General features: G+C 36.6%; 1 protein-coding gene across 1 annotated transcript; it reads left to right on the forward strand.

Moving 5' to 3' along the window:
* Nucleotides 1-11,330: 11,330 nt before the first annotated feature.
* LOC120309837 (amine oxidase [flavin-containing]-like) lies at nt 11,331-23,775 on the forward strand. The gene is made up of 6 exons (XM_039347454.1): nt 11,331-11,440; nt 13,962-14,053; nt 19,603-19,700; nt 20,463-20,618; nt 20,848-20,881; nt 22,908-23,775. The coding sequence occupies exons 2-6, from the start codon at nt 13,979-13,981 to the stop codon at nt 23,058-23,060; spliced, it is 516 nt and encodes a 171-aa protein (XP_039203388.1). The 5' UTR covers nt 11,331-11,440; nt 13,962-13,978; the 3' UTR covers nt 23,061-23,775.
* The last annotated feature ends 932 nt before the right edge of the window (nt 23,776-24,707 follow it).

Genomic DNA, 24,707 nt, shown 5'->3' on the forward strand with positions numbered 1-24,707 from the left:
TGTTACAACTTCCTGACTCTAAAGAGATTCATCATTCATAGACTCACTGAAATTCAATACAGGAACCCTGTGTTGAAGTTGGAAGTGGTTGAAGGCTCGAGAGCTAATTGTTTAACAAGTCCGTTAACTCTTGAGGTAAAGTTCAACACTCTAATTACTGGCTTCACATTTCTGTGAAATGCTTCCATAGGAATGGAATGGTTTATCTCTTATAAAGTCCAGATTAATTTCATATGGCTTATGAGTGCTAATTAAAAGCTTCTTGGTTCATATAACATGTTTTAAACTCAACTATTCCTTGAATGTTGTTACCATTTGCTTTCACTAGTATGTGCATATGAATTCATTTCTGAAAAATCTAGAAACATGATGCTATTTTCCAGAGGTGTACAAATAGAAGTCTGTGCATGCATACTATAAAAAAAAATTCTAAGGAATGATAGTGTGGGCAAAGAATTTTGGTTATTCTATAGATTTAGAAGATTGGCAAAAACTATGGGACCGAAATATTAAATTTACTGAAGCAGCTGCATATAAGGAAAACTTATATAAAATGTTTATAGATGGCACATGACACCAGTTAGATTAGAGAAAATGTTTAAAAATGTATCAAATACATTTGATACATTTGTGTTGGAAATGTAAACAACAACCAGGCACTTATTACCATCTCTGGTGAATATATCCTAATGTTAAAAAATTTTGGTTTAAGATTCATATGTGGCTAGAAGAGATGATTAAAATACAGATAGAATTTAAACCAGAACTCTGTTTGTTAGGAATATTAGGTTTGAATTATAGAAAAGAGAATGAGTATTTAATATTGCATGTGCTGACAGCCTCAAAAATAATATTTGCCCAATTTTGGAAAAATGAAAATTTACCATCTGATCAGGCTATAGTAACAAAAATACTTGAATGTGCAGAAATGGATAGACTGACTTTAGAAATGAAAGAGAAAGAAGACACAATTTACTTTAAAACATGGGGAAATTTTTATTATTGGTTAGAAACACACTAGAATGAGAAAAGGTTATGAAATTTAACAAGATAATTGATAATTTGTATTTATATTCCATGATTATTTGTATGAACTTGTTATTATTTGTTCTTCTTCCTCTTTGTATATTTGTGATCTTAAATAATATGGTAAACTATAATTAATATGTAGTATATTATTATTTTAAAGTGATTATAATTAATATTAAGCATTATTAAGTAGCGAAATGAATGAGATTGACTAATTTGTTATTTACATGATTATATGGAAAGTTGTTTAATAATAGAGTAGTTATTAAGATTTAATATGTAAACCCGGACTGGTAGACTTGCTGAAGCGATGTTATTTTGTGGGATTAATCCCACTTATGTGTTATCCCTTTTTCCTGGTCTAGCCTTTTTGTATGTTTCCTGTTGTCTTACCCTTTTTGACCCTATCCCCTCATTACCTTTATAAAACTCAATAAAAATATTTATAAAAAAAATCCTAAGGAAATGGCTATTTCAAAATGGGGAATGTATCTATGTTGCATGTTTGATTATATTACAAATATGTTGCAGGACATAATATATTGTATCCAACTTAACCAAGCTCCCGATATATAAGTCAACATGTATTTCTAACATCAAGAAGAAGAATCAGTAAATAAGTAAGAAAAAATAATAAAATTGCCAAATAAGTAACAAGGAGGGCACCAGGTGAGGTGGAGACATGCATTTTGTAGATAACAAGAAGATGGTCTATGCAAACTGCATAGTATTTCCAATTCTTGCTGTGCACCAGAATTATATTTTAAATGGAGTATTTATTTGTCCATAGGAAAAATGACAGTTTTGCTTTAAAATGTTCAACAAACCCATTTCACTGCTTTTATACGTAGCATCAGCTTATGATTGTACAAAATTCCTATGTTTTCTAACTTGAGTTCCTATTGCTACTCTTTTAATGCTCTTGAATATATTATGCTTTTGTACAGTCTGCTTGTTCTGAAATTGCATTGCATAGATGTTTTGTCCAATAGAATAAGGAACTTCATCACTTTCCCATAGAGAAAAATAGATGCACTTAAATGGCCTAAAATACTAATTGGCATATGAGTAGAGCAAAGCACAATAAAGGGGAAGCTCTTTTAAGAATGCATAATAATTGTGTACGTGCAAACACAAATAATTATTTTTAAAAAGCATGCTCAAATTTGTAGTATCCTTTTGCAGCTTCTAGCTTCTATCTGCATCTCTTTCTTAGGACAGATTGTTCTCTGCCTGTTTTCCTTCCCTGAATGTTCAGTGTGCCAGTTTTTGAAGTAAAGCAAGATAGGATTTGCCTTTCAAGTTGGCGCTGTAGCACGGCCTGCAGCATGGCAGCAATTTGAGTTTGAAGTACACAATCAGTGTTGTGCATTCAAAAGACTTTTGAACTAGACTTTTTCAAACAGTCCCTTTCCTTCCTCCACTGTCACATGATGTTCCTCTTTTAGAACAGATAACCTTTTACTGCATGTGTGTAGCTTGTGAAATGTCCTGGAGCTTTGTACTTTGAAGGAGAAAAGCGTTTACTGAGTTTCCTTGTCCTGCACACTCTACTTTAAACTAGCTTTAGATTTTGAATATAAACCAGGCATTGGCAACTAAAACAATCCCAGCAGTGTTTAATGAAATCCAAAGAATGGCAAGAATAACTGTGGCTCTTTTAACTCAATTTAAGTTTCTAATTGTTACAGAGTTAAGAAAAAAAGCCCAGAAATTAATTGCCAAGTAGCATAGAAAATGGCTTATCAATGCATCTATAGCTATAATCATTTAATGAAAAAAATGTCACTAAATGAATACAGAATTTGTGTAATCCAACAATATGCATTGTGGGGGCTTTGGTGTTCTTTGCGCTTGGTTGTTTGCTTGCAGTTGTTTAATTATCCAACTAGATGACTTCATCAGTATTCTAAAGTGTGGGGTTTGCTCTTTATTTATATACAATAGCTATGCCCTGTCAATGTTGGTTTGTGTGTGCATGTGGGGGGGGGGGGTAGAGTTGTTCATGGTAGTTCCTTATTGTTTTCTGCTTGGTTGTTTGTCTAGTTAATCCCTGCTTCTCTGGGTGTGGGCTAAATGGATCTCCTTTATTTTATTTTTTAAAAAATTGGTGACATTTGCTCCTATAATCATTTTGGTTATAAATTTAGAAATAAAAAATTAAAATGTGTAAGTGTTGTTTTCCTGTTTAGCAGCCTATAGGAAAACCTTAATTTCTTTGGTTCAAAAGGAGGAGCAATGAAGGATAATATTAACAGTGAAAGCTTTCTAAGAATAAGGGGTGAGTTGAATAATTAAAAGTGCATAAACAGACATCACATCAATTGCTTTGAAGAGAAGAAAATCTTTGCGTTTGATTAGTTAATGCCCTTTGTAGAACCATGATGAGCCCTATAGCAACTATGCTTTCATTAATCAAAGGATATCCTATAATGGTACAGCTTTTTTCTGATTTCCCATAACATTAAGATCCCCCAATACCAATTATCCCCAATGCCTATATGCCTTGGCCCATTTCATCAAGCCATTCGGCACAGGTGCTCTCAGAAGATTCAAAGTGGAACAATGAATTCCCACGCAGTCTGTTCTCCCAGGCAACCTGCCTCCTGCCATCAACCTGCCCAAGGCGAGCAATTGAATAGAACTGGAAAGGACCTTGGAGGTCTTCTAGTCCAGCCCCCTGCTCAAGCAGGAGGACCTATACCATTTCAGACAAGTGACTGTCTGGTGGCTAGCCTCTTCTTTAAAATCTCCAGTTATGGAGCACCCACGATTTCTGGAGGCAAGTGTTCCATTGGTTAATTGTCCTCACTGTCAGGAAGTTCCTCCTTAATTCCAGGTTGCTTCTCTCTCTGTTCAGTTTCCAACCATTGTTTCTTGTCCTGCCCTCTGCTGCTTTGGTGAATTACGTGGGGCCCTCTGCCTTGTGGCAGCCCCTCAAATACTGGAATACTACTAGCATGTCGCCCCTATTTCTTCTTTTCTTTAGACTAGCCAAACTCAAGTCCTGCAACCGTTCTTCGCATGTTTTAGTCTCCAGGCTTCCAGCGGGAAGAAACAGGGCCGCCTCTCAACAGGATGAATCTGGACACCATCGCTTTCTTCTCCTCGCCCCTCGACTGTGGGCAACCCGCCTTTTCCAACCTGCGCACTCCTCCTCCTGCTCCACCCCTTGCCTCACCCTGTTTTTCTCTGCAGGCAGCTTCCTAATCTCTAACGGTAGCGATTGGCAGGGCAAGGTGGTGCGGGGCGTCTCAGCAGGAGACCCAGCTGGGAAGTGTGCTGCTGCAGCGCCCAAGTGGCCATTGGGGAGAGTAGCGCCGTCGCCGTCGGACGCCCCGAATTGACAGCAAAGTTAGCCCAGAGGCATGGAAGGAACGGCAGTCGCCCCTGCCGAGAGCACAGCTATGAGCTACGATGTGATCGTGGTTGGGGGAGGCATCTCAGGTCCGTGAGCTTCCGTGGCACCTTCCTCAGGGCCCTGCCTCAACAGGCGGAAAACTTCTCCGTCAAGTTGGATGAGGGGCTGAGGTGAGCAGATCTGCTCCTGTTGCCTCGTTGCGTGTTGTTTTGTTTTTGTTTTGCTTTAAGTTCTGGTCAGGAAGACAACGGAAAGGGGGGGGCAAAAAAGTTATTTCAGACTGAGAGTGAATTGCCTACTGGGCCATTTGATTTCATTTACCTTTTACCTTGGACTCTTCAGTCTTAAATATATTGACTTAGTACATTTTTTCCCCTGGAAAGTTATAGAGCTTGATTTCTCTTTATCGATGAATAAAATATATAGAACATTCTTGCATTTTTGTATCGAATATTTTACAAAATATGTTTGCTAAGATGTAGTTCATTCCCAGATCTCTTTCTACAAATTCATTTAATACATCCTATGCTCTTCTGGGGTTGTTCCTTTGACCATATCAGATGCATGAAACATTCAGGAGAATCACAAATGTCATTAGTTAATGTACTGTCAGACCTGAATAACCTCTGCCTTTGATCGCAAAGACTCACTGTGGGCAGTAAGCGTTCTGTTCTCTGCTTGTCTCTTCTCAGAAGTGTTGATCTTGCTCTTATATAATATTTTCAAATATGATAGTTGCAACAAAGAAAACCGACACGCCATTTTGATTGTAAATTCTATGCACTATAACTCAGAAGCAATTTCTATCAAGTTCACGAGGATATACCTCTACAATGCACAGCAGCTTTCCCCAGTCTGCGGCCCTCTGGATGCACTGCAATTGAATTTCAGAATTCCAGCCAGTATAACTTTTGAAACTGAAGTCTAACACATCTACATTGCAGCACTCCATAGTAATTGCCAATGACTTTTCCTTTCATTGCTCTTTTAATAGTTTTTAGTAATATTTATTACAGTTAATACTCCAGTTCACTTAGTGACCATTTGAAGTTGCAACATAACCCCCCCATTATTTACAACACAGTCCCAAAGTTTCGAATATTGCAGCACCATGGCAGTTGTTCAACCTTACTACCGACTGCAGAGGCACTGCAACATTTGCCCTATTTCCTCCCCGTCCCCCCTCTCTGCAGGGTGAATACTCACTTTTGGTTCCCTGGCCTGCTTTGATGCTTCAGGCATTTAGTATGTTCACAGAGAGTGGAGGCCTAAAGTACCACAAGATCACATAAAATCAGTAGTGTGAGATCTTGCATGATCTCACTGTACTTTAGGCCTCTGTTGTCTGCAAACAGAGGCCTTGATGAGATCTCAGCAAAAGGCTTTGCAAATGGAAAGAAGATCTGAAGCACTGAAGCCTTCTCTCCATTTGCAAAGCCTTTTGGCATCTTTACAAGAAGCCTTTGCCATTGATTACGGAGGCCGCACAGGTGCTTCAGCCATGCGGCATCCTGCCATGAGCAGCGGCCACGGCCTGAAGTGCTGCACAGTGTCCTGCCATGAGTGGCAGCAACGGCCCAAAACACAGCATGGTGTCCTGCTGCGAGAGGTGGCAACGGCCCAAAGTATCATGCGGTTTTCTGCCATGTGCGGCAGCAGCAGTGCAATGAGCCACACAGCTCAACAAGTGTCTCAGGGCATGGGAAACCTGGCTGTCGCAGTCCTATCGGTAAGGTAAACAGATGCGGGGTGCGAGGGGCAGCTCCATCCACCCACCTCCACCCCAGTTTGATTTTTAGGCATGCGCCTCACTCCAAAACTAGGGCTTATTTTTAAGGTAGGGCTTATATTAGGCACACCCTCCAAAATCAAGCTAGGGCTTATTTTCGGGGTAGGTCTTACTTTCGAGGAAACACAATAAGCTATTATTAGATTTTTTTAGAAAAAGAAGAAGTAAAGACTGTTTTCCCATTAAACTTTCAACATAGAATTGTTTTCTCACATTATAGATATAGGATCAATACAGTATTATAGTTTATAATTTCCCCAGAGTTTTCATTTTTCATTTTTGAGAAAGACTAGTGAGAAAGGTAGAACAATAGTTCCTTCCTCCATCCCTCCATCCCTCCTTCCTTCCTTCCTTCCTTCCTTCCTTCCTTCCTTCCTTCCTTCCTTTGAAAATAGGTTCAAGTCTGTAGTCCATCAGTGCCCATCACATAATTGTACTTGTATTGTTTTATCAATATTTTAACTAACATTACATTAGTAAAAACTTGCTTAAATTGAAAGATTTTTATAATACTAAAGCAGTATAATACATGAAGAAAATCCATCCATCCATAACTATTTTAATTGAGTTCCTCTCCAACTGAGCACTTCATCTTTAGAATTTTGTGTCTTCCACTCAAAAAGTTCAATAATATTTATTTTGCCTTTGTATATTTTTAAAGGAAAACCATTCTTCAAAAAAAACATGTTCTTAACACTAAAGAAATAACCAACTGTTATTTACAAAAGTAAACTCAGAATTCTTATTTATAAATTACCATTAAAGTCATTTTAACTTTGTTTGGGGTTTTTTTTGGGGGGGGGATTAACTTTTCCCAACACTGGTGTAGATAGAACATTGTGTAAGAACAGAAATAAAAGCTGCAATATCTTTGATAATACTGAAAATCAGTTACATATTAATTTATACTGAAAAAAGGTATTTGTCTAAATTGGTTATGTATCATCAAATCAGTGTTAGCTCTTAATGACTATATCAATAGATTTTTTTTCCATGATGTTCTGTCATAACCTTGTGCCTGAGGTCTTTCAGCACCCATCACCATTGTAACCAAGTCCATCTGCCTTGCTGCTGGTTGTATGAATACAATTCATTGCATGTATATGAAATATTCTGGGATTCTCAGTTTCTTAAGTACATTCCACAGCTTGATACTGTTGACCCAGTCAAATGATGTTGGAACCTGGGTTTCTTTATATTATTCCTTTGATATATCAGCATTCTTAATAAAATGAATTAATTGAAATGATTGTGTGTTTTCTAATTGAATAATAAATTAGATCTGTCATTTCATAAATGTATTCCACTGTGACTTATGCTGGGGATTACTATCATAGGACAAATCAAGTTGGGATAATACTTTACTTAATCCTGAGTCTGCATTGTTCTTAGGAGCATGGTTAGCACAACTCAAAGTTACAACTGAAAGGAGTAACATTATGAGAAGGAAAGATAAAACAATAAATTTTCATTTTTATTGTTGATGAAGAATTCTTCAAATGTATTTCCTAATGACATTTCTTTAGTTCTCTCTCTGCACTCTATAGCCCAGTGATTCTCAATCTTTCTAATGCCGTGACCCCATAATACAGTTCCCCATGTTGTGGTGACCCCCAAGTGGGTGTGGCCACCAATAAGAGGGAGTAGGACCGCTAGGGAAAAGGGGAAAAAAATGGCGGACAGCATGGTTTGGCGACCCCTGTGAAATGGTCATTCGACCTCAAATGGGGTCCCGACCCACAGGTTGAGAACCACTGCTATAGCCTAAGACAGTGGTGGCGAACCTATGGCACGCGTGCCAGAGGTGGCACTCAGAGCCCTCTCTGTGGACACATGTGCCGTTGCCCCAGCCTCGCCTCCCTCCATGACCCCCTCCTCACTAGCAGCCCCCTGGAGAGGAGTCGCCCCCGAGCGTAGCCCACATGGAGCAGTGCAGCCAAGGACATGGCAGCCAGGCAGCATAGGCAAGGCTCTGCCCTCACTCCCCATCCCATACAGTTGACTCTGCGGGGTGTAGGCAGAGAGCGTGGCTGCCATAGCACTGCTGGGCTGCCTGAGCGATCTGCAGCGGGCCCTGGAGGTGGTGAGTGGCCCTGCGGGCAGATGGGGTAGGGGACAAGGTGGGGGATGGGCTAGGGGTGGGGCAGGGGGTGGAGCGGGGATGGGGTCAGTTTTGGGCACTAAGTCTCTAAAAGGTTCACAATCACTGGCCTAAGAACTAGTCCTTGTCTCAGTAGAGAGGATTTTATCCCTCTCAGTCAACCTCAGATTCACAGCTATGTTCATAATTACTATTGATAGTCATTCTCATTTGATGAAGATGACTTTAATGTTCCAAATAATCCGCATTGCTATAGTCAAAGGCATCCTTCTGTTAAGACAGATGGCTACTCAGATTTCCTAGTGACAGTAAGAATGCTTGGAGCCCTGGGCAGCTTAGGAGGCAAACAAATGCTGAAGGTATGAAAGTAATTAAACTTTTGTCAGTTACAGGCAGCAGCTGGGACACGGAATTGAGCTTGTAAACTTGTGGCCAGCACCTTTCAGGGAAGCACAGTGTAGAAAAGCAGTTCAAGAAAAGATCACTTCCAACTCAAGGTACCGAATTTGAAACTATATTATGACGCTGTGGTCCTAACATTGATTAGGGATTGGATGAATTTAACAAATGTAGAAATACTTCATTTGGAGGGTTGGGATTTACTTTTTGGATGGCATACCTATTTAATTTTTAATAAAAAAGTGGATCGGGTTTTTAAATCTCATATTATAAGGATTTCTTTGCTTAGGGTGTGGAGGAAATATTATAAAAGTGATTTTAAAATACCATTATGGGCTATACCTTGGCATGCGATAGAGGGGATAAAGAGAGGAGTTAAGATGGATACGGTTTCTTATACACAACTACTTAGATGGGATGGTCAAAATTGGCAGTTAAAATCTCTGGAAGATTTAGTACATGCAAACATTACTTACTCATGGTTTCAATATAGACAAATAGTGGATAGATGGAAGACGGATCGTAATATGGGTTGGCTTAGAGAAGATGAAAATCTTTTTAAACAAGTAAGGGATCAAAGACCAACTCATATTAAGAGGGTTTATGGGGTTTTAGTTGAAATGGATTCAGAATCTGAATTAATCAAAGATTGTATGATTAAATGGGCACAAAATATTGGTGAACCAATCCCATTGGATACCTGGGAACTTATCTGGGTGAGGAATGTTAAATTTACACAAGCGCAGAATTTAAGAGAGAATTTTTACAAAATGTTTTATAGATGGCACCTTGATCCACAAAAAATGTCTATTATGTACCCTGATCTACAGCCTAAATGTTGGAGATGTGGTTGTTTGGACGCTACTTATTACCATATTTGGTGGTCGTGTAAAAATATAAAAGCTTTTTGGATTAAGATATGGTGGAATATTCAAAGAATCTTTAGAAGGAGGGTTAAATTTACCCCACAATTATTTTTATTAGGTATTGTTACTGATTGTGATGCTAAGGAAGTTATATTGATGTTAAATTTGATTACAGCCGCAAGGCTGTTAGTAGGACAATATTGGAAGAAGGAATCTTTGCCTACTTTACAAGAGTGGTTTTATAAAGTTTCTTACTTGGCGGAAATGGCAAAGATTTCGGCTTTCTTAAAAGAGCAATCTCAAGAGAATTTTTTTGTTATATGGGAAAAATGGATAAATTTTATGCAATATAATTTGGATATGGAAAAATATCATTTAGCTTTTTCATAGTTTGTATAGATTGTTTTCTCTTTTCTTTTTCCGTCTTTTGTTTTCTTTCTTCTTTTCTTTTTTCTTTTATTTTTTATCTTTTTTTCTTCTTCTTTTTCTTTCTCTCTCTCTTTCCTCTCTTTTTTTATTTCTTTTTTAAGTACTTCTTTTTTTAATGTTCATGTTATGTATACTTTATTATTAATTATTTTATAAGTTGTAAAAGGTTTTTTAAAATTTTAAATAAGCCTATATTCAGTTCTGGGAAGTTTGGGGAGGGGGGGGGTTTGGGAGGGATTGGGTGAGGGTTGATTTGTAAAACTTTTAAAAAATTTTCAATTAAAAAAAAAAAAAGAAAAGATCACTTCCGGAAGGGAAGGGAAGGGAAGGGAATGGGTCAAGCCCAGGACAACATGTATTGAGTGTAATGGCAATCATATGATTGAGAAAGAGACTCTGTAAAGCTTGCAAATGTGTGCCTTGGTTGCAAAGTTATTTTTTGGCACCATCATAACTTCAAATGGTCATTGCATGAGGCAGCCAGTAAACGTTGTATTACACAAAGGTTCTGCAGACAATCATTGTGTTCTTAGCTTCCTTATGTCCTCATGGAAATAATGATCTTGGACATTATAATCCTGAGAACTGAGAGATTTTGAGAATTGGGCAGATGCTTGAAGAAATCTTGGGGGGGGGGGGAAACTTCCAAGTACACTTCAGTTGCTATTTCTTGTTGTTAACAAAATAGCCTCAAAAGTCAACTGTGTGTTGGGAAAGGAAATCATGGCCTGGAACATTTATCCCTGAGGGTATAGAAGAAATGTTTTGTTCCTGTGATTGGAATATTGATTATTATTTCTGCTGGTTTTTCTTGTTTTGACAGAACCAGCAAGTGAAGTATGTCGATGTTGGTGGATCCTATGTGGGACCTACAGAGAATTGGATTCTGCGACTGGCTAAAGAACTTGGGATAGAAGCTTACAAAGTTAATGTACGCGAGGCTACCCTCCTACATACAAATGTAAGAATCTCATTTGCTCTGATCACTTCTGGAAACATACATAATTGAATGGATTATGTTGTGGGGGATTCAGGTCCTAGGCTGAACTTTACTTATTCTGATTGTATGCTGTATTTAGCTTTGTGTGATACAGAATGATAATAAACAATGTGGAACGGGTTTCTTCCCCAAGATGGCTGCTGAATAATAAGAGGCTTTTTCTCTCTTGCCAATGATCTGCTGATTTTGCTGCCAAAGCTGGTTCTCTGGCAATGTTGCTCCCTGCATTTGAATAGGAGCACTTAGGAGTGACCCAGCACAACTTCTGGACAGTTGTGGACTTATTCTGGGAAGGGGAATCTTGAAGATTCTAGTTCCTTGAGGGAATTGTCAGAAAACCACTGGGCATATCTTAATCTTAATCTTGACAGTTCATTTTCTTAAACAAGACTGGGTTTTAAGTTCACTTTTCAAATCTTTTGATTTACTATGTTTTTTATCTTCAAAATATATTTTATCTTCACAGGTCAGTTGAATGCTGATTTATTTTATTTTTGGATTCTAGCTATTCTTTTTCTCTTTCATTTATGTTGTTGTTTTGAATAACTTTCACTTTCTGTAAGGAAACATGACGTGTTTTTGGATGGTAAAGTGTTTTTATTTGACCTCTCACCACAGGGTTTTTTGCATTTTTTTAAATTTGCAAAATATTTGGAATTCTGTTTTTTTTCTTAAATTTCTCTTTTAATCTTGGATTGAAATATCCAGAAAATACTTGTTTCCTGGCTAAGCAGCACAGAGTAACAATGGATCAAATTACAGACAAGCAAGAGTGTCTGAGATATGCAAAAAGACTTTTGGTAACACACAACAATGTTTTTTTAAAAAGTTTGATGAAATGATAATGACTGTGGAAAATGCTGTGGATAAATTAGGTCCACAAAATTCATAAAAGGAATGTAATCTGAAAGCTACAGACCTGTTGGAAAGAGATATGGATTGTATAAACTCAGAAGTAGCTGAGTGGATTGGGTATGCTTCTCTGAAAGTCAAGCCTGCACTCTTTTACAATAGTAGAAGCCTGACTGAAGGGAGAAGTAAATTGGTTTTCTCTAGGAGGACTGGAGGGGATTGGAGAATGGATTTATCACATTTAATCGGAAACCATCTGGAACTCGTTGGGAAGATAGACCGATTCTGAGGACTGAATTTATTATGTTTAATCAGACAACAATTGTTAAGAGATGGTATTAAGAAACCTAACATGGATATTTGATCCAGGATGAATTATTCCTAACTCTTGGGATGGTTTGGAATACATAAGATGCCATGGTAAATTTTCTACAAGTTGATCACAATAACAGTTTCTTAACAGAGGATTTTGAAACTATAACCTTGCCTTTTTTATTATTGTTTTTTCTGTTAACTATTTTGTCATTTTGTATACAGATGATAGGTTTGTATAACTATTTGTAAATCTATTTGTAAGTAGATCTAGCAGTTTAAAAATTTGGGGAGACTGTTTCACAAGGGGTGAGAAACCAATATTGTAGTAATGTATTAATCAGTATACAACTAGTGGGGATGATATGTACATAGATTTTTCTTTAATGCACCTTTTTAATGTCTTGTTTGTTTTGTGCTTTTTTGTTCATTTTTTAAAAAAAACATTTTGGGAATTTTGTATTTTAACTTTTTTTGAATAAAATAAAAATAGTTATAAAGGGAAAAATAAAAATGTGAAAGGGATGTACTCACAATTTAACAAAAGAAACTATGTTAAAATGTACCATTTCTTTTAAAACATATTTTAATAGTTGTGGTTCTGGACTTGGGTTGCATGATTAATGTCACTCAGCAGCAACCATAATCAGCATTTAAGACTCATCCTGTATATATCATCCCATTGTGGACTGGGAATCGTAGACTTATTTGTGAGTAGAAAAAGAAAGAGGAGTTAAATTGCAGCCAGCTCTTGTATCCGGGCTATAAAAATCCAGAAGACTACTTGATGGCATTGAAGAGCTACAGAAAATTCTTCAGATTTTTGCAGGCCAGATACAGTAGAACTACTTAATTGCAAAATGATAGATAGCACCACTGATTAAACTGATTATGGTCTCTAAAATATAATCAGCAGACCTGTTTGTGATAATAGTATTTTGGCTGCTGCTTTTTTTAGCTAGATGTGACCAAGCTTCTTTGGATAATAGCCTGCTGTATATGAAGGTTCTACCAATAATCTTTATCTCCTTAAAATAAGTGGACCCTTATTTATTTTGGTAATACATTTATATAGCTATGATAGATTTGTTGGATTATAACTTTCATCATGATAAGGATTATACTCCAACATTTCTGGAAAGCATTGATTTGGGAAAAGCTAGGCTAAATTGATGTCATGAGTGAAGGCAGAAGTTTGATGGATTTCTAATTCCTGTGTGCAGCTGAACTTGACTGGGGGGAGGGGGAATTACACATTAGAATAACATGAATTGAATGAGAATATGCTTCATTAAATCATATGTTTTTGCACTGTCTTAAAGTTATTATGTTCTAGAAGAAGTAAGAGAAGCTTTAATATTTTTAAATGCCCAAATCTTATTGTACTACATATCTGTTACATGGATATTGATGACTTGACAATGAAAATAGATTTTCCATGCTTTCCTTTTGCTAAAAACATTTTCTTCAATATTAGAAACAGAATTATATGGCCCCAATTAGTGGGTTGAAGTCCTGATATCACCTGCAATTCATGAACAAGTTGTTTATAAGTGTGAATTACACTTGAAAATGTGACTGTATCTTTTTTTAAATAGTTACGCTAAAAATTTCATTCATTTCATTTGACTTGTTTTCTCTCTCCATTTAAAAGAAAAACTAAGATAGGCAATTAAATTTTATAAAACGATTGTGCTTGTTTTATTATTATGACCATATTCAAGGGCAATGGATTGAGGCTATTGATACATGAAAAGAAAATCAGTTCCCATCTCAATCAGCAGATAAACTGTGCACATTTGCAACACCCTATTTATTTTTAGATTCCTGCTGAAGCACCATGGGATGCACCAAATGCAAAAGAGTTGGACAAAATTTCAATGAAACACTTCATCGACAAACATTGCTGGACAAAGTAAGTGATCCATCTTCACTTATAATGTCTTTACTATATATACTGCATGCTTCATTGGTTGTTCTATATTCTCTTTTTTCTCAAGTGGGAGATAACCAATTGTATCTCCAATCATATGTGAGAATGTTAGAACAGAGTTAAATGGAAGGTGGGGAAAATCAGAGGAGCTTAGCATTCTAGCACTTGTCAGCTCTACTTCCAGGTTAAATGAAGCCTGTGCATCTTCAGCTGAATGTGGTTATAGAAATACTAAAAAATGAAAAAGCACTGATGATAACATTGGAACTGCAATGGTCTTTCATTAAAGAAGGAAAATTCCTGATTAATGAAACAGCACCTAATGATTTTTCAATATATCTGTCTAGCCATTGAGTTTCAGGCTGTTGTTGATGTCAAAGCTTTGATCCGAAATAAAAATATTACTCAATACTGTAATCACTTAATATGTTTTGCTGGTGTTCTGCACATTCTGAACATAGCCACTTTGTGGTCATTTGTAATAGTAGTAGGATTAAATGATTTATTCTGAAATACTTCACATTTCAAGCAAAGAGGAGGCATGCTCTGTCTAAGGGTGCTTTTCCCCCAATAATCACATACAGTTTTTCGTTCCATTATTTGTATTTTGTTTTCAAATTTTCAACCTGTGATTGATGTGATGAAGGAAAAATTGCAAAAATAGAAATTTCTCCAAATTTGGAGAAAGTAGAAATAAAAAGCTACATTTCCCATAATATCTGAATGTATTCACACACATTTTTATTCGAAAATCAGGAACTATTAGCTGTTATCATTTTTTCACTTTGCAACCTGATTAAACATGGAGCAAAATAGAATGAAAATGGAAAATTATAATCATAATAAAATTTGGAGGAGGATTGATCTAAATCAAGTTCTTGAACTTTCAGTGGAGGTGTAAGCTGTACTTGACCTTTGAAGAGCATACCATGTTCAAAATGTCATTAAGACCAAGAAGCGGATGGTGCTAGAATACATATCACATTGTTCCCGTTGGGGCATTTTCAGCAAGGAAGATGGCAGATTTCTTACTGGCATTCTTTTACCCATTAAAGAAGAAGCCAATAGTTGTTTTTACCTATTGTTTTTACCTATTAATAATGATATTTATGATAAGCTTAATAAGACTTTATTTAGAAAAAGAATAATGATTACTTGGTAATAATATAAAACAGAATGTTCCCCAAAGCAAGGAGCATCGCATATTGCAGCTATTGAATATGTATGCAGAATCCATTGTTTCCGGGTTCTTGCTACTATACAAACCAGTTGCTCAGAGGAGAATCAGTTTGGGATACCATCTACTCCTGCATGAAATCTTATGCTGCTGCTAATTGTCCCCAAGCATTAAGTTATCCTTTAACATTTAGCAAAATGGGAGCATCTCAGGATATAGTATCTCTCCTTGTCAAAATAAGGAAATGCGCTCTTTATGGTTTTTCCATTTTATTTCATTTCTTAGCAAGATAAAATTAATATGTTGTGCCTGCCTTTGCATTGTATACAGAGCTGCTAGGGATTTTGCTATAGCTTTTGTCAAGATGAATGTCATTTCGGAGACACACAAAGCGTCTGCTCTCTGATTCCTGTGGTATGGGAAGCTGTGTGGGGGAACCACCAGAATCTGTTCTGTAACCAATGGGGAGCAGGTAACACAAGTGATTCATTTGTCCTTCCTTTTGAAAGTTCAAGATGAATGAATGTGATCTTGCATTTGTGTAATATGGAAAGTTTTAAAGCATAACAAAGAATACTTTCCAAAAAGTTAGAGTAGCTTATCAGTTGTGGAAACAGGTGTTCATTGTGGAAGGTCAAAAAAGTCAAGATGGAGACTGCTGTCTTGAGTTTCATTGACTTCCCACTGCAGACATCTCAATCTGAAATAATTAATGAAAATTTTATTTATTGGCAGCGTTCTTAGATTTCTCCTGGAATTAGATTAATATTATTCCATTCACCCTTAATCTGTTCAGTACAATATGGCTGTGATAGAATAATAATTATATTGTTTAGTTTCCATGGTTGTAACCAGTGTCTATACACTCAAAATTCCTATAAACAATCAGAATTTATTTTTTAAAATATAATTTTTATTACCAATTTTAATAATAACAGAGAAAACAAATGCAAACTAAATTTAGAGAAAGAAAATAGAATGGAAAGAAAGGATAGAAAGTAGGGGGGGAAGAAAGAAAAGAAAACTAATGAATATAATCAAGAAAAAGAAAAGAAATATATGAAGTGACCTCCAACCTTCATCACAAGTATAAACAATTTTGATAGCTCTTGACCCCTTATAGGTTTAAACAGATTCCTTTCCATCTCAGATCCCACCCCATATTTATTTATTTGCCAACCATACTTCCACCTGCTCCACTTCCAAAGGACTCTAGGTGGTATATACAAGGGTTTTTCAACCGGTGGTATGCGTACCACCTGTGGTACTTTGTCACGTGGCAGGTGGTATGCGACCATCCTAGAGAAGTGTAGCAGGAGAGGGGAATGTTGCTCTGCATTTCATGTTACTCAAGATGCTTTTCAAGTTGGTTTTATTGATATATTTATGAGAGATTTTTCTCATGTGATACTGTAATTGGCTTCTGACATTTTACCATCTTCCATGAGCCTTGTTTTCTTGTCTTGATTACATCACTGGACTATCAATACAATAGTTGTAGCTTTCCTCTTATATCAATATAAATATTGTATTAATGAAATCTTGAATAAATATATCCCGAAAGCTATAATATGCTACATACACATCAATATTTTTAATTTGAATGAAGTACTTATGCCACAATCAATAACATATAGCAAGAAATGAGTCTTTGACTTTTCTTAATCTTTTGTAAAATATTTCCCGAGAGTTGAGGGCGTTCTGAGGATATTATGTGTTGGCTGGCAATTACTGTTAGTGGAAGGAGCCAGAATGATAGTGTTAGTAATGGGGTTGAGACAGGGTCAAAACTGAGGTGCTCACAATTACTCACTTTGACTATTGCAATGTGCTCTATGTGGAGCTGCCCTTGAAAAGTATCCAGAAGCTTTAATTGGTTCAAAAGGCAGAGGCCCACATGATTTTATGCAAGCCTAGATATGCACATGTATCAACTCTCCTGAAGGAGCTGCATTGGCTGTTGATTTGGTTCTGGGTCCAATTCAAGGTACTGATTGTCACCTTTAAAGCCCTACGTGGCTTGGGACCACATTGAAGGACTGTCTTTTCCCACTCACATCTATCCAACCCATTAGAGCAGGGAAGCAGGAAATGCTACAGGTCCCCTCTCCTAAGAAGATACAACTAGGGAGACCAAGAAGAAAGGTCTTCTCTGTGAGGACTTCCTCCCTATGGAACATCATCCCTGTGAAAATAAAATTGGTTCCCATTTTAACTATCTTTTGCAAGGCCCCAAAGACCTGGTTTTGCCAATGGGTCTGGGGAACCCAGAGTGGGATGCAGCCTGTGAAGTGGCTTATTTAATTGACAGGGACCTGGGGAGGGTTATATTGGGTTTTATCTTTGTAAGCCACCTGGAGTCACTGAAAATGACTTGCAGCCATATAAATTTTCTTAAATAAATGAATACATTTGATTGGGACTTGAGCTTTATTTTAGGAAAGCTAGGCTGAGAAAGTCAAGGGTGAACGTACATAGAGCATGGAATACAGAATAGTAATAGAATTGGAAGAGATCTTGGAGATCTTCTATCTAGTCAAATTCCCTGGTCAAGCAGGAGACGCTATATTATTTCAGATTAATGATTGTACAGTCTCTTTTTGAAAGCCTCCAGTGATGGAGCACCCACAACCTCTGAAGGCAAGTTGTTCCATTGGTTGATTGCTCTCACTATTAGGAAATTTCTCCTTAGTTCTAGGTTGCTTCTTTCTTTCCTTGGTTAGTTTCCATCCGTTGTTTCTTATCTTGCCTTTGGTGCTTTGGAAAATAGTTTGATCCCCTTGTCTTTGTAGGAGCCTCTTCAATATTGGAACACTGCTATCATGTCTCCCTAGTCCTTCTTTTCATTAGGCTAGACATGCCCAATTCCTGTAACTGTCCTTCATATGTTTTAGCCACCAGCTGCCTAATCATTCTTGTTGCTCTTCTCTGCACTCTTTTCAGAATATAAACAATATATATATATATATATATATATATATATATATATATATATGTATGTATGTATGTATGTATGTATGTATGTATGTATGTATGTATATATATATATATATGTGTGTGTGTGTGTGTGTGTGTGTGTGTGTATGTATATATATTGTGCTGACCAGAACAGGATGCAGTATTTGTGGTCTTACTAAGTCTTTATAAAGTGGTACTAGAACTTCTCATGCTCTTGATTCTATCCCTTATTAATGCAGCCTAGGATTACGTTGGCTTTTTTGGCGGCTGCTGTATACTGTTGGCTCATATTTAAGTGATTGAATTAAGTATATGAGATCATCTTATACTGTATATATAAGTATATGAGTATATAAGTATATGAGATCATTACCTGACATAGGATTTTTTATTTTAATAGGAAGGTGGTTCGGATTGTCTTTTTTTTTTTTTTAAATAATCCAGACTGAATAATCTGTGAAGAAGGAGGAGAGGGAGGAGAAAGAGGAGGAGATGGAGCAGCTCATTTACTTTGAACTGCAATTTTATTTTCATTGTTTTAAAGTCTTTTAGAAACACCATAGACCTTGAAAAGGCTCAAAATAGATTGAAATATAGAAATGTTTTTTCAAAATCAGCAACTGTTCCTTGGTGGAGTATTGATTGTTACAATGTTATGATCAGGCTATATGAACTTTTAGGATATATGCTGAAAATATAATGTATTTAAACTATTTAATAAAGCCTCTTGAATAAAATCAAATAAAGCGTTTGCTGGACAATTGTTCATTCAGTAGCCAGGAAATGTGTCATCTAACTGAGCCCAATTTTTCAGATAGATTCTACCAGCATGCAGCCTGTGAAATTTAACCTAGTACTTTCCCCACATTTATGGGAACTCACTAGAATTGTCTACTCTTTTTGAACTCAGTGAACAAGACTAGCTTACTTTTAAAATAGATATGGTTTCAGATGACAACAATTAAATTGTAGGTTGATAGTCTGTTTTCAAAATCAAAATACCGTAATAGGAAAAAATAGCGCTTGCTGTAATTTATTGGATATAACTTCTGATTCCTCATCATGGGACTATAATATGTGAAAAGAGTGTGAGTTCAGAAAATTACAGATTCTCTCCATTAAAAAGTTGAAACAATAAACATTATTTTACAATTTGGGTGGAGGAGGGAGTCCAAATAAAACTTTTGTTCATTTAGTAGCCAGGAAATGTATTATCTAACTGAGCCAAATGGTTCAGACAGATTCTATCAGCATGCAACCTATGAAATTTAACCTAGTACTTTTCAGCTGATATGAATCTGCTTCTATGTAATCATTATTTAGTAATCTCAGTTTTAATCCTGCCAACATGTTTTTGAAAGTTTGCTTTATTTCTCATTGTGGTTTATTCTTACAGCCAGTGCATTATGAAGAAAAGAACTGGTGTACAGAACAATATTCTGGAGGCTATTATACAGCATATTTTCCAACAGGCATTATGTCCCAATATGGAAGGTAAAACAAAATAATAATGTTCACTTTTCTTGGCATTGTTCCCCCTCAGTTTTTGGATATTTGGCAAACTATCTGAACGATGAGCTAACCTCATATTTGAAAGAAAGGTTTATAAAAATAATATACATTTGGCAATAATAAAGTTGTAGTTAGTGCCTTTGACTTTAGTGCTGTTGAATAGAAGAAAGTCAAATGCAAAATCAAGGCTTAACTATAGATTATTATTTGTGGTTATGTTTTTGGAATTATGTGGAAACTGTTCAAATGGTAATGTCTTCGGGTAGCATATTTGCTGCTCTGGGAAAATAAAGATGGGAAAGAGGGAAATTAAATAGAAGGTTTCACTCTCTTTCAAATGGAGTTGGGCTACATTTACCCTTCAGCTATTCAATATTGCCAGCATCCCAGGCGCAGCTGGGATTAAAAATTTATTCATACCAGATTCGAATTGTGGTAAAAGTCTTACTATTTGTGCAAGTAGCAGCATGGTAAAATTGATAGCAAAGATGTACCATTTTCTTTCTATTCTTGAAATTCACTATCATATTGGATGTACAGTTTGGTTAAGTATGTGAAAAGCACCCCCCCCCCAAAAAAAATTAAAACACACAAAGAAGGATGTTGCAAAATGTTTGCGTTCCTTGAAACAAAACTTGACGAAGTTGATGGAAAATGTAAGATGGCACCTGTTTTTGTTCATAACATATTAGCTACAAGTGGAATTACTATCTCTCTATTTTATTTCTATGTGCTTTCTTTAAGAATAATACGTGAGCCCACTGACAGAATCTACTTTGCTGGCATTGAGACAGCAACCCAGTGGAGTGGCTATATGGAAGGAGCTGTGCAGGCTGGAGAAAGAGCTGCTAGAGAGGTAAGCATAACTGCTGCTATTGGCCACCTTCATGAAAGACCCAAATAAACTAGTTTTATTTGAAAAATGATCTGGGAACTTGGCATTCATACTTCCAATATTGCTGCATCAAAGAAAAATTAGAATGACCAAAGAACAATGAAATGTATACTAAGATACTCTGATCCTTTTTTAATACCTGACTGAAATTCCCAAGACAAATACCTGTATTGTACATATTATAGACAAATGGTCTCTTGGCAGTTTTTTTAATCTCTTCTATTCCAGTTGCATGAATAAAATTTGGGTAACAGAACCAGAATCAAAGGCTGAGAAATGATCTTCTTAGAACTCTGAATACTTGTCTACATATTGCCTGTGTACTTGACTGTATCACTCTCCTGTTTTGGGCCTAATGGAAGATGAAGATGTCTAATGAAAATTTGATTATGAACTTAAGAACAAATTTATTAGCCCAGTTTGTTGAGAATATATTTAAAGAATGTTTAAACTGTTTAAAGAAAAACAGTTGAAAATCTTTGCCATTTCTTGCAGATTTTACTTCTTCCACCATCTCACATTTACATAGAAAATGAATACAAATACATACCTTTGAAGTAACTCTACATGTTTAGGATACCATTGCAACTTGGTGCACAATGCATTATAATAGTAAAATGGAGAGTAGAAATATCATAGAAACTTAATGATTTTCATCCTATTAGATTTTAGATCAGTTGCTGGTACTAATAGGAAGTTTCCTCATGTGCACATTTAATAGATGGACACAGTTCTATTAAATAAATATATAAATTAGTTTGTTTAAAATAATAAAATCTGTTTTCCCCTTCCTTCCTCTAACTATATTTATATACATGAATAAATCTAAGTTCAAGGCAGAACTACTTTGCCTTTTTCCTGCACTGTTTTCATATTGCCTAACAAGAAAGGGGCAGGGGATAGAAACTGAAACCATATAAATATTTATAAATCTCACCAAAAACTGCTGTGGATGGCATACAACAATTGAATAAAAACCACAGATATAAATGACATCAGAAACAAAACAAAAATCTACATTAAGAAATAATTAGTATAAAGAACAAATATCTAAACCCCTGGATGAAGAGAGAATAAAAACAGCCACCTCAACTATCTAAGCATACCTCTGGTTCCCTGGAAGCTCCAGGCCTCATAACATAACCAGGTCTTGAGAGCCTTCCGAGAGATCAAAAGGGGTGGAGCTAATTTAAACTTGAGAGTATTCGTGTTTCCTAAGGTGAGTGCCTGGCAGAGAAAGCACATCTTCTGGGACCCACCAAATGTAGATCCCTAGCTGATGGTACCTTCTCTGCCTGATCCAATTGGGCAGGTTGAAATAATTGGAGAAAATGTGGCCCCATGCCATGAAGGGCTTTAAAGGTTAAAACCAGCACCTTGAATTGGACCCAGAAGCAAACTGGTAACCAATGCAGTGTGTGGAGTAGAGATGTAGCATGCATTGTTCTAGTAGCAAACATAACTTCTGTACCATTGCACTCTGCATTGCACAGCTGAAGCTTTGAGATACTCTTCAAAGACAGCCCCATGCAGAGTGTGATGCAGTAGCCCAAGGAAAAACTATAAGCATTTTAACCATCCATAGGAAGTATTACTTTACAGGATGACATTTGTACATACCAAGATGATTATTCCTGATGCTTGGAAGAGTAATGGTAACTAAGTGAATATGTGATTCAGAAAGAGACACACAGAAAGGGAGAGACATTGTGAAGATCACTAATTCTCTTATTCTCTTTCAACTATGCCAGCATAACTCTCACTCTGATGTGTGTTGTTGTGAGGCACACAAAATTTGGTTATAAGTGAACACATTGTTTGGAAAATGATTTTTTACTGCCATTTATTACCATATTTGCGAATATTTGGTAAATGAGGTAACCAATAGATAAGGTGTGGCTATAATAAACCCAATGAACAGAAACAAAATTGAATGCATTTATCTTTATCTGTAGATATTCCAAAGCTCAATTTTTTTATGATTAATGATGATGGTCCATCATCATTTGCCATAGTTAATAGATACGATTCAGTGAAATATGCATTTTACTTTTATCACTGTTTGGCATTAATAAACTAGGCATAAGAACTTTTTTATGTGGCATCAGTTCAGAAGTGGACAATAGATGCTCAACTGCATTTAAACAGTTTCTGAAAAAAGAAGTATATCTAAGAATGTGTTTTCATAGAATTAAATACCACTGAATTGAGGTAGGGTAACTTCCTAATAAAAATGTTGCAGCTTCAAGCTACTCAGATGCTCTAACAATTACTGTAAATATGTTTCATCCTAGGAGGTTCCAGCAATTCCAATTACCACTACATTTTGGGAGAGAAATTTGCCATCTGTTCCTGGACTGCTGTTCTTTCTTGGATGGTCTACTTTCATCACCTCGTTGGCTACAACTGGACTCTTGGCCTACAAAAAGGGACTTCTTTCCCGATAATGTACCGGAGCCAGAATTTTCCATTTATTTTCTTCATGCTATAAATGCTGTTCCTGAAAAAGCCATCTTTCATACCTTTTGGAACACCTGGGTTAACACATCCCAACCAATTTAATTCACCTTCCTTTAAAACATAAAGGGAGGCAGGAAAGATTTGCTTTTCTTTCTTGAGTGACTTCCTGCTTAAAAGTTGGTGACCTCTCATCATATCTTTCTGTGTAATATATACTGTAATATATTACAGTATATATTACACAAAGAACAAAGCAGGCTTGCCATAATCATTGTCAATGTTCCACATGCCTTTATGTTTTCAAAATCTTAGGACAAACAAAGTGAGTGCTGAAGGCTTACTCCCACTTCTTCCTTCCCCAGACTCTTCCCTCTGGTTGTGTTGAACTGCACTCTGCGTTGGTGGAGTTTAAGGGAGGAAGGCAGCCAACACATCCTTCAGGCACTGGAGGCAAGGGTGGGGAATGAGTAGGTACTCTACTTGTTAAACTACCTTCATATTCTGTCAAGGGCCTGTTAAATTTCGTATGCTGCTGTTTAAAAAAGTAAATGCTGCAAAAAGGACATTGCTTGCTTCATGTTAGTATTACATTCCCTCAAACCTTGATAAAACAATACATAATGTGAAAAAGGGAGTTGTGGACTGTGGTATTAAATTCTGCAATCCAAATACATTGACAAATATTCTTATACATTTCTATAACCTTATTCTTTTTCAGTAAATAACTGAAATATGTTTTCTTCCTTGTTTTCATTCTATTTACAATGAAAGCATTTTCTCTATCTTGTCTGTAGCTGGATTGCTAATGCATGTGGTTATTATGGCAGATGAAGAGACTAAATGCATCATGGCACTATGAATGTTATCAGGATTCTCTGTTATGTTGCACCCGATAGAGCAATGGTTCTCAACCTGTGTGTCGGGACCCCATTTGGGGTCGAACGACCATTTCACAGGGGTCGCCAACCAACACAGTCCGTCATATTGTTCGCCTTTTCCTTAGCTGTGCTACTCCCTTTTATTCTATTGGCTTTTGAAAGCCAATAGAATAGACTCTCTTGAATAGAGTCTAATTCTATTGGCTTTCAAAAGCCAGTAGGAATTGTCCAGGCTGTCTCTGCCCTTCTGAACCTGTCAAAAGTCCCATTCTGCAAAGGGTGCTGCACCAATTGAGTAGTCCTCGACTTACGACCGGTTGAGTAGTCCTCAACTTACGACCGGTTGGGGGTCGTGGCATTAAAAAGGTTGAGAACCACTACGATAGAGCAACCCAGGTTAAAAGCTTGTCCTAATTCCGAGGACCCACCATGCTTTGGCACGATATAATATGTTCAACTTTGTTTCCAGAATTATTTTCCCTTTTATATAAGTGGTTTGGAAAAGTTGTTGGCATCCATTTCATCCGTGACAATAGTAGTAGCTATTACAAGTATGGAAGTAAGTGGGAGAAAGGATGCACAAACAGATCAATGAGCAAATGCATGAATGAGAGCAGAAAAGAGTTTTGGCAAGAAAATATCCAGTTTTGGCAGAGAAACAACTCAGCATGTTTCCAGACCTTTGGCACAAATTCATTACACTGGCACAAATCATATGAAAGTGATTTATTTATTTATTCATTTACATAAAGTGAA

The sequence above is a fragment of the Crotalus tigris genome, unplaced genomic scaffold (genome assembly GCF_016545835.1).
Source record: "Crotalus tigris isolate CLP2741 ecotype Arizona unplaced genomic scaffold, ASM1654583v1 scf7180000018077.189128, whole genome shotgun sequence".
Taxonomy (NCBI): domain Eukaryota; kingdom Metazoa; phylum Chordata; class Lepidosauria; order Squamata; family Viperidae; genus Crotalus; species Crotalus tigris.

Excerpts from the sequence above, each read along its gene's own strand:
- LOC120309837 (XM_039347454.1), top strand. The coding sequence starts at position 13,979 with ATGGGATGCACCAAATGCAAAAGAGTTGGACAAAATTTCAATGAAACA. Across the intron at positions 14,054-19,602 it reads GACAAACATTGCTGGACAAA|CCAGTGCATTATGAAGAAAA; the intron begins GTAAGTGATCCA and ends TTATTCTTACAG. Across the intron at positions 19,701-20,462 it reads ATTATGTCCCAATATGGAAG|AATAATACGTGAGCCCACTG; the intron begins GTAAAACAAAAT and ends GCTTTCTTTAAG.